The sequence below is a fragment of the Trichechus manatus genome, unplaced genomic scaffold (assembly GCF_000243295.1).
Source record: "Trichechus manatus latirostris isolate Lorelei unplaced genomic scaffold, TriManLat1.0 scaffold00294, whole genome shotgun sequence".
NCBI classification, from domain to species: domain Eukaryota; kingdom Metazoa; phylum Chordata; class Mammalia; order Sirenia; family Trichechidae; genus Trichechus; species Trichechus manatus.
Genome location: NW_004444230.1, coordinates 1,253,161 through 1,263,707, shown reverse-complemented (window position 1 = coordinate 1,263,707; position 10,547 = coordinate 1,253,161). Strand labels below are relative to the sequence as shown.

Below are 10,547 nucleotides of genomic sequence, written 5' to 3'. Positions count from 1 at the left end.
GCCCTGCTGAGCAGAGACGTGAAGGGCACTGGCTGTGAAGCCAGACAGGTCTGGTCTAAAGGTTCCTCCACTTAGTTTGGGAAACTTGCTTCGCTTCTCTGAAACTCACTTTCCTCATTGCAAATCTGGTTTGTTCTTTATTGAGCACCTACTGTATGCTAGACAGTCTATGACGTGCCAGGGATAAAGTGAAGAGCAAACCAGACATAGCCCCTACCTTCTTGGACAGTTATGGGTTAAAGCAGACTCTCAAAAAATGATTCATAATGCAAAACTGGGGTGAGTGTTGTTGTCGTTGTTAGGTGCCATCAAGTCAGTTCCGACTCATAGTGACCCTGTGTCCAACAGAACAAACTACCAGCCGGTCCTGCGCCATCCGCATAATTGTTATGCTTGAGCTCATTGTTGCAGCCACTGTGTCAATCCATCTCACTGACGGTCTTCCTCTTTTTCGCTGACACTTCACTTTACCAAGCATGATGTCCTTCTCCAGGGACTGGTCCCTCCTGTGGGGTGAGTGCTATGGGTGGGAAAATGCATGGGGAGCATATAACCAGGGGTGTAGCCAGGTCTGAAGGACCAGGGAGGGGCTCCCTGAGAAAGAGACACCTGAGTGAAGGGTGGGTAGGAATAAGTCAGGTGAAGGGAAATGAGGAAGAACATCCTAGGGAGAGAGAATAGGACGTGCAAATATCCTGAGGTAGGAAGGAGCAAGGTGGCTGCAAGGAAGAAGGCCAGCGTGGCTAAAGGGCAATGGGTCAGACCAAGCTAAGGATTTTGGAAGAGCTAATGCTTGTGTAGCCCCTGGTGCAAGGCACACAGTGGGACATTTTCTTCACTGTCATTGGCACTGTGCCTGCCCTGACTTCCCCTTGGACAGTCTGGATGACTTGGGCTCTCAGCTTTCTCGCGTATCATCAGTTCTCATCCTCCAGTTTTCATTGCGCTCCTGTTAACATGAGGACCTGTGCTCAGCGGGGGACTGGGAGGAGGGCACACTAAGATTGGAGAAGCATGGCTCCTTCCATCAAGGGACGGCCTCAGTATTCCGGGCAAGGCCTGCACTGCCGTATTCACTCTTTACAGCTACCCTGTGAGGCAGGTACAAACATTAAAACTATTTTAGAGGGGAGGAAATTGAGGCTCAGAGAGGTTAAGTGTTTTGACCATACTCACAGAGCTAAACCAGCAGTGGGTGGAGCCAGGATTTGTCATCCAGGGAGTGGGAACTAAGACAGCCACAAGGTGCAGGGCCCCCTCTCTCTGCCCCAATCCCCCACCCCACACTTTCTAAGTCCCTCTCTGCCTTCCTCCTTACTTTGTCTCTCTCCTCATGCAATCTGTCTCAATTCACTCCTATGTCCCCCACACCTAGAACAGTAAGCTTCAGTAAATATGCGTGAGTGAATGAATGAATGATGGATAGGGCCTTCACTATCCTCTCTCTCTCTCTTTCTGTATCTCTCTGATTCTCTCTGTCTATATGTACTTCTGTTTCTATCTGTATATGTCTCTTTTTGCTGACCCGTTGCCATCAAGTCAATTCCAACTCATACTGCCCCTATAGGACAGAGCAGAACAGCCCCATAGGGTTTCCAGGGAGCAGCTGGTGGATTCAAACTGCCGACCTTTCGTTTAGCAGCCAGCTCTTAACCACCGCACCACCAGTGGTTTTGTTTTTTGTTTTTTTTTCTCCTGAGTCACCCCAAAATTTGTACTGAGTCACTTCAAAATCCATCAGAGGACCTCAAAGACAAAAGGTTTCTTTCCCAGGGCTGGCCCAACCCTCACAGTGCCACAGAGGGAAGCCCCACAGGAAAGTGCTGGCCCAGCCAAGGACAACAGAGGAGGAGGTGGTGCCTGCACTGTGTTTGTCTGAGGCCAGGCCTTTCCCCTGCAAGTCCCTGGCTACCCCTATTCCCTTTGTGACAGCATCCAAACTCCATGAGATGAGCCTGGGAACTCTCTGGTGCAGGCCAGCTAGGATACTGGGGCTCCCAACCTCCTGAACCTCGGGCCTCCTGGGGCTGCCTGCTCTGACATCACCCTGCAGGGCTAGTTGGCCACATTACCCAAACCAGGTCATCTGTGGTCCTGGGAAAAAGCCATTAACCTGATCAGGTGACCATAGGGAAAGATACCATTTGCTGCCTATAAAGTTCTCTGGACACATTTGAGGTCCTTTCCTAGTAAAAAGAGCCCCCAAAACTGAAGGGAACTCAGAATTTCAAGGCAAGCCCCATCTCATAAAACAAAAATTTTGGAGTCAACTAGGAAAAATTTGTGCTCGTCCAGTTGAACTCTGACCTTCATCCCAACCCCGAGAGAACAGAACTGGAAGGGGCCATCTAGGGCTGGGCACAGCCTGGTCAGGGACCAGGGGGCCTGAGCACCCAGCTGGACTTGTCCACTCTCAGTCTGTATCACCTGGGGCAGGACACTATCTCCCAAAGATGAGGAGGTTGGAGGAGGCGCCTCCACAGCCCATCCCAGCACTATCGTCCTATGTCCTGAGAGGGCGGAGAGAGGATCATGCCTCCTACATTGCGTTAGGGGAAAGTGCAGCCAGAGAGGTCAAGTGACCTGTCCCAGGACACCAAGAGGCAACTCCTTCTGCCTCCACTAGACTGTGCTATCGAGTAGCTTTCCTTGTCTCCTGTTGTTTAGATCTTGGATCTTTTTCAAGGGGTGTGTACAGTCTTGCCATTGTAGAGCTATTGGTCCCAGGTCTTTAGTTGGGTCCTCATGACCACCAGGCCCTGTGGTCAATAGCACTGTCCAGTAACAGGACCCAAAGTGTTGGCTCCACCCTTCCCAGTCAGGTATGTGGTGGGGGGATCCTAGAGGGTAGTAGGGTCCACACAGTACTCTGGGACAGCTGCCCTGTCTGCCATTTTCCTCCTGGGCCTGGGAGTGCAGGGTGGGACCACCTCTAAGCCTACTGATTGACTTCCTTCCCTCCCAGTTCTGAGTCTGCCTTCAGCCAGGTGACCTCAGGCTGCCATCTTTATCCTCAGGCAAACCCAATTCTTCCCTGTTCTCCCTCCAAACAGTACTGGCAGCCACTCTAGCACAAGTGACTCTCAACTCATTGCATGCAAGTCTAAGAAATCTCACATTTCTATCCTTCCAAATTGTATCACTCTCTTTGGGGATGGGAATTTTACTCTCTGGCACCACCTCCAAGGTCAGGTGGTGTCTGGGGATTCTTACCCAGTCCAGAGCATTCGGGGTGGGTCCTCTTGTCTTCAGTTCCCAGTTGTGACTGTTGATATGTTTTGCTCTCTGTCCAGGTCCATGTTGCCTCTCAAATGTGGACCACTTCCCAGATTCCATGCCACATTTGAGCAGGAAGCTTGTTGCCCAGCTAGGAACTCTGATACCTGGGGTCCAGTATCCCTAGGGATATCATGTAGCCCTTCTTCACCAGGGTCCTACCACCTCTAGAGCTCACAGACCCCCATCCTTCCCAATCTCCAAAGAAGCTCTCTCAAACCTCCCTCCTCCCTGTGAGTTATTCCCTCATACCTCCTAAACTCTAGTCATTCTCTTCCAGTATGGCCCACCCTCACCCAGGGACCACTCAGATCAACTCTTTTTAATGCAAAAACTCAGGTAAAAAGACATCCCAGAGTTTCAGGAACACAAAGCAGACCTCTTTCCTGGGGTGGGGATGGGAACAAGAGAAACCAACATCACTTCATTTCTTTTCCTAATAGCTCATCTTGTTACACTACCATTTATAGAGTGCTGACTATGTGCCAAGCACGATGCTAAACTTGCTGCCTGCATGAGCTCATTTAATCCTCCACCAGCCTCATGTAGTAAAATATTTTATTCCCCAGTTAAAGGAGAAAGTCGGGTTCGGTATCTTGCCCAAACTCTTCAAGACTAGTCAATGGCAAGCCAGTCACTCAAACTCAGGTTGTCTGATCCAACAGCCAGGCGTGTAGCCCCTTTGTCCAAACAGCCGTTTTTAACAGCAGCCTCACCCCTGACTCCCCCTAGAAGGTTTGTTCAAATGAATGAGCTATTAAACTTGGCTTAGTGACTGGCCAACTCTTTCCTAGCCTCGGGCGGTCAACCCCACCCACCTCTGGAATCTTCTCTACTCACTCAGGTGAGGCTGCTCCCCTTTCTCCTCCCTTTCCAACCCCCAAAAGAGAGGAAAAGACACTCCCCACCAAGGGGAGGCTCCTACCACCCTGGCTATTCATGAGCATTAAGTCATTGAATTCTCATGTCGACTCAAAGAAGCCTGGTTCATCACCCTTACTGTACAGTAAGGAAACCCAGACTCAAATTCTCCAAAGTCACAGAGCTAATATGGAACAGAGCCAGGGTTAGAAATCATTCAGTCTGTTCCCAAATCCTCTAAAAAATGCCTTCATTGTGAGCAGATAGCCCCCACATACAAGAGGAAGCACACACAGGATCATTAATGCAGCCATGCATTGAGCCTTCACTATACCAGGCTCTATGCTAGAGGCCTTACATGCATTCTTCCAGCTAATCCTTCCAACAAGCCCATGAGGCAGATACTGTCATTAAGCCTACCTTACAGATGTTGAAACTGAGGCTTGGAGATGATAAGCAACTTACCCTAGGACAACAACTAAATGCAGGCAGGATTCAAATCCAGTTCTGTAGGCAGGATTGGGTGGGTCGAAGGGAGATAGGACTGTCAGTCGAGCATGTGTTCCTACCTAGGGTTCATGGATCTCCACTGATGAGCTTTAAGGGGTCCATGAATACCAAGAAATTGTTTTCAGATGTGTGTGTGCTTATTTGGGGAACAGGAGAAGATCTATAGCTTTCAATATATTCTCAAATGAATCACTTATCACAAAAATGTTAAGAACCCTTAACATAGCACAGTGCCTGGCACATAACAGGCACTCGATATCTGGTGAATCAACGAACTAATGAATGAATGAGTGAATGAATGAAGAAGACACCACATATGACCTGGTACACACATTTATCTGTACCTTTTGAGATGGTGAAAGCCATCCTGGGGCCTGAGCCGAGCCCGCCCCCAAACCTTTCTCCCAGTCCCAGAGGCCATAGCCCGGTATTGTGACTAGCTCCAAAGAGATGCTTCCCCCGCTTTCTCCCACCTCCATTCCTACCAATGACCAGGCAGAGGCGGGAGTTGTGCAACTCACAAAATGAAGCTTTATTGATTGCTAGTTGAGGGAAGGGCGAAGCAGGGTCCAGGTGTGAAGTGCTAGGAGGGTGGAAGAGGAGATCCCCCAGAGATATCTATGGCGACACAGGGGGTCTCCTAGGCCTGAGCCGTGCTGCGCAGCCTTAGTTCTTGGAACGAATGATCTGCTCATGACTGGACACCACCTTGCCATCGTGCACATCCACTACCTTGGTGCGGATCTGGCGGCTGGTGGAGGTTACTGGAGAAGAGGGCAGAGAAGGAGTTACCAGAGGTGGACAAGCAATGGGGAAATCAGGAACGGGGAAGCCAAGGAGGTGAGAGGATTTAAGTGAACCTGTCTCCCTGCCCTCTCCCCTGATTATCACTTCACTAACCCCTGTTGCCCAAGCACTGATACCATCAGCACATTTCTTTCAGACTAGGGTTCCCTCAGGTCAGGGACAGAGTCTGTGCCCTCAGACTGGAGCTTCCTAAGAACTCAGACCCAACTGGTTCATCCAAATCCACCCAGATAGATTGGTCTTGGCAGGAAGAGCCATATGCGATGCTGACCACCATAGCCTTGGGGTCATAGCCACTGCAGACTCTGAACAGGAGAAGTAAAGGAAGGAGACCACGAATTCCTAACCGTAAGGATGGTCTAGAAGAATGATTTCTTCTACCCAGGCAGTTTATAAGTGGTACTGTGTGCACAAAGTCTAGCTCAGTCCTTCAAGAAGCCCCTAATCAATTCCCTAGACCTGCTGGGGGGCAGGGTACTCCCAAGCCCAGACATGATGAGGAGGAAGGTCTTACCATCTCTGTGAGACTGAGAGCCAGAGGAGAACGAGGAGGCAAGGCTGTGAAGACAGAAAGGGGCAGAGCAGTTAGACAGATGGTGGACACAAAGAGAGCAATGAGGACATGGACTGGGGGGATGGGAGCACTCACTGGGCATCCTCGCCCTCCAGCAGGCGGCGGTAGGTGGCAATCTCCTGCTCCAGGCGTGTCTTCACGTCCAACAGGATCTTGTATTCCTGGTTTTGCTGCTCCATCTCGCAGCGCAGCTGTGCCAGCTGCTCCTCCACACTGCCAATCATCTCCTGGATCTGGGCCAGCTGCATGCAGTAGCGGCCTTTGGTCTCCTCCAGGCTGTTCTCCAGGGATGCTTTCTGCAAGGGAGAGAAAGAGGACCAGGGGTTAATGAGGGTGGTCAATGCCTCCCTCCCAGGCCCTGGCCCACCCCATGCCTGGCAGCATTCCTACCATGCTGAGCTGGGACTGCAGCTCGATCTCTAGGTTCTGCATCGTGCGCCGGAGCTCTGAGATCTCGCTCTTGCCGCTCTGCACCAGTTCGCTGTTGGTGGCCACCTCGCGGTTCAGCTCCTCTGTCTGGAGAAAAGAGAACACCATTCACACCAGGAGCCTCTGGAAAGAAGGTCTCCTGGGTTCATTCCACCTCAAATGGCACCTACCTTGCTGAAGAACCATTCTTCGGCATCCTTGCGGTTCTTCTCTGCCATCTTCTCATACTGGTCGCGCATTTCGTTCAGGATGCGGCTCAGGTCCACACCAGGGGCTGCATCCATCTCCACATTGACGTCCCCGCCCACTTGGCCTCTCAGGGAGTTCATCTCCTACACAACCAGAGAACAATCCACAGTCAGGAGCTTCCCCATGGCAAAAGATTGAGGCTTCCTAGTCAAAGGTGCTCCTGGCCTGATGAATGCCCTCTCATCATTTCAAGTCCATCTCTTCCCTCCCAGCTTATAGAAGCTGCCTTTCCCAGTTAGTGCTCACCTCCTCATGGTTCTTCCTCAGGTAGGCCAGCTCCTCCTTCAGGCTCTCGATCTGCATCTCCAGATCAGCTCTGGCCAGGGTCAGCTCGTCCAGCACCCTGCGCAGGCCATTGATGTCGGCCTCCACACTCATGCGCAGGTTCAGCTCTGTCTCATACCTGAAATGACCCAGGAGAAGAGAAATGAGACACCCATTCTGGCCACACTAAAGGCTTTGTTCTCTTCCCCCTGCAGTGTCTTCCCATAGCTGGCACTCTGTGGTGGGTGGTTTGTGGAGAAGATCCTAAACATGACATGGTTGGACACAGTGCCCATTGATCGCTCAGGCTGAACATTCTTGGCAGCACTGGGAATAAGGTAGGTGATCATGCTGCAGAATGTGGACCAGGGTGGTGGTGCTCATAGCTTTAGGCAAGCAATAGTGCACAAGACCTCCAAACATGGCCACCTCTTGCACTTCAGAGGCAGCTGGGAAAGTGGGGAGCACCCCTCCCTAAAGCAGTGGTTCCCAAACTCGGCTGTGGATCAGAATTACCCAGATAGCCTGCTAAAAATAACTGAATCAGAGCTCCAAGGGTTGGGCCCAAGAGGCTGATATTTTTACAAGCTCCCCAGTGGGTTTTCATGTAGCCCTCCTGGCACCGGTCAGCTGTTTGGAAACACTGCTCCAAAAATGCCCACCCTGGAGAGACCGGCGGTTCTGGTCCACCACTGCAAACTCACTTGGTACGGAAGTCATCAGCAGCCAGGCGGGCATTGTCAATCTGCAGGAGGACGTTGGCATTGTCCACAGTGGCTGTGAGGATCTGCAGGATGGAAGAACATAAGTCATTCGTCAAACAGACCTCACTAGCCAGACTTCACTGCGGCTTGCATTAGCCTTTGCATTCCTTCCCCTAGACACCTAAGCCTTCACCACAGCTGCCTAAAGTATAATACCAAGAGGTTCAGCTTTGACCGAGGAGTCTCCTAATATGTGGTGGGCAGAGTGGGTAGAAAGAGCTCTGGCTTTCAAATCAAAAAGCAGTTGAGTTCTGGTCCCATTTCTGCCACTAACTTGGTGTGACACCCGAGCCAGGTCTGGATCAAGTTCCCCGCTTAAAGGTGAGGGGAGTGACTGAAAGGCTTTCTTGACCCCCTTCCTGTTCTGAATCTTCCTCTCTCTGCAAAAACCTGTCCTTTGCAGCTGATTACATTCCTTTGTAATCCCGTGGGGCATGGGACCTCCAGTGGGACTTTTCCAAGCTATGAGACCAAACTTGCACAGAGGATTAGAAAAGAGGAAGCAGCGGAAGGAAAATCAGATAGACTGAACCCTGAGACTGGCTGGAGTCCCGTCTCTCTTTATCTCATTTCCCTAATCCATGCGAGGCAGCAGAGCCAGGCAAGGGAAGTGGGGTCAGCAGGGAGGGCTTTGGATGACATGGAAGGCAGGGGCTGGAGTCAGATGACACAAGCCCACCCAGGCCCCCTCCTGTGCAGGGAATACAGTTGTTGTCTCTGAGGGTTTTCCTTGCCTGGCTGACTGTGGGGAAGGGCCATCTGGTGCCAAGGCTCATGGGCGGCATCCACCACAGCCCAGACTAATGAGCGGTTTGAGTGTCTAGCCTGGTCCCGTTACAGCCTCGCTCCACCCCTGTGCTGGAGAACAGGTAGCTGCCTCCCATCCTGGAAGGTGGGGGGCCAGGGTTCTAGCCTCAGCTCTGCCATTACTTTGCTGTGTGACCTAGGGCAGGTCACAGCACCTCTCCAATCTTCACCTTCTCCCTCTATAAAATGTAAGGGCTGGAACCACTGGTCTCACAGGGTCTGAGAACCTGGAGCCAAGAAGTGTAGGCACAAGGCTGAGGAGGGCTGAACATCTTCCCACTATGGAGAACATAGTCCTGTTGTGGGAGTCCAGGGCCTCGGAAGAAGAGATCTGGTGTTGGAGTCCATCCTGCTAGGAATCTAAAGTGCCAGTGGCCTAAGCAGCTATTGTTGCCAGAGTGAGGTAGCTGGGATGGCACCTCCCGCTGCCCAGTCCACAAACCTTGTTCCTCAGATCCTCAATGGTCTTGAAGTAGGGGCTGTAGTCTTTGATCTCAGCAGGCCGCTGCTTCTGGTACCAGTCACGGATCTTCACCTCCAGGTCAGTGTTGGCTTCCTCCAGGGCACGCACCTTGTCCAGGTAGGAGGCCAGGCGGTCATTGAGGTTCTGCATGGTCACTTTCTCACTGCCCACCAGGAGCCCATCACCACCACCAAGGCCACCACCAAAGCCACCACCCGAGCCAACACCAAAGCTGGCACCAAGACCACCACCGTATCCTCCGCCCAAGCCACTACCCAGAGCCCCACCAAAGCTGCTACTGCTGCTGAAGCCACCGCCATAGCCACCCCCTATCCCGTAGGCTCCTCCGGAGGAGAAGCGGGAGGAGGAGACTGACAGGCCCCCATAGGCACTGGGGGCCCGGCAGGAGCCTGCAGCCAGGATGGAGGAGATGCGGCTGGAGCCGCCGCCGACGCCACAGGAGCCCTTCACGGAGCTGGAGGTGAACTGGCGGCTGCAAGTGGCCATGGTGCCGAGAAGGAGCGAGTTGGCAGAGAGAAGAGAAAGGTGCTCAGGTAAGGTGCAAAAGGATGCGAGAGCTTTATACTCATGACTAGAAGGCGGGCCTGGCAGTTTCCATTCCCCTTGGCTTTCATCACCGCGGGCAGTGCCAACTCCCAGCCAGATCCCTCCTCTCCTTCGTCTCGTCATGTCTGTCATATTTTACCGTAAACTCACTTGTTTGGGGCGTTTTTGGCTTTCTTGTCTGCTGGGCATGATTCACACGGGGAGGTGTGGACCTGCAGGCTATACTTTCCATAAGCCCCTAGAACTGCGGCCTCAGGAGTCCGCACCTGGGCTCAGCCAGGGTGACAGGGAGCAGAGCCTCTCGGGATCATAAACCTGGTGACCTGCTGGTTCCCCATTAATTGGATGGGCTTTTAATATCCCCTTAGATGTTAGAGGAAACCCACAGTTTCAGGTAACTGATAGCTGGCTGGAGGAGCACCAGCATGGCCATGTCACAGTGGTACCACATCCTTGGTGGTATCGTCTATAAGACGAGACAAGATGGTCTCACCGCCCACAAGGAGCCCATCACCACAGCCTGGGCCACCACCCATGTCACCATGAGGTCTGATCTACTGGCCTGTGCTAAGCAGCCTAGTACATCCCTGAAACATCCTGGCTGTCTGGTGGATCAGGGTCCTACCTGACACCCCCATTAAAGGGAAATCCAGGTGGCTTCATCCCCACCCTAGGGAACTGACCACTCTGCTCCCAAGAGTTCATGGCATTGGCAGCTCAACCTGGCCAAGGGCAGGTGGCCTCATGGGAACTGCCAGAACGTAAGAAAAGAGCATGGAATCTTGTGTCAAATGAGTCCTGGCTCTGCCATTCACACCTGTGCAACCCACAGCCTGGCACGTCACCCTCTCAGAGCCCCAGTTTGTTCATCTGTAAAGTGGGAGTAAATGCCATCCGCCCTGCCTACTGCAGAGTCAGCTCCAAGAAGCTAAGGTGGCAATGCCTATGACAGGGCTTTTTGTAAACCAAGTATGGC

The 10,547-nt window shown here is 52.3% G+C and overlaps 1 protein-coding gene across 1 annotated transcript; it reads right to left on the bottom strand.

Moving 5' to 3' along the window:
* Positions 1-5,313: 5,313 nt before the first annotated feature.
* Positions 5,314-9,511, bottom strand: LOC101349261 (keratin, type I cytoskeletal 14). The gene is made up of 8 exons (XM_004390327.1): positions 8,984-9,511; positions 7,675-7,757; positions 6,953-7,109; positions 6,628-6,789; positions 6,419-6,544; positions 6,104-6,324; positions 5,969-6,012; positions 5,314-5,411 (listed from the first exon to the last, which is right to left on the bottom strand). Exons 1-8 carry the CDS (start codon positions 9,509-9,511, stop codon positions 5,314-5,316), a joined length of 1,419 nt encoding a protein of 472 aa, XP_004390384.1.
* Positions 9,512-10,547: the final 1,036 nt, after the last annotated feature.

Excerpts from the sequence above, each read along its gene's own strand:
- LOC101349261 (XM_004390327.1), bottom strand. The coding sequence starts at position 9,511 with ATGGCCACTTGCAGCCGCCAGTTCACCTCCAGCTCCGTGAAGGGCTCC. Across the intron at positions 7,758-8,983 it reads TTGAGGATCTGAGGAACAAG|ATCCTCACAGCCACTGTGGA; the intron begins GTTTGTGGACTG and ends TCCATCCTGCAG. Across the intron at positions 5,412-5,968 it reads CTCTCAGTCTCACAGAGATG|TAACCTCCACCAGCCGCCAG; the intron begins GTAAGACCTTCC and ends CCTCTTCTCCAG.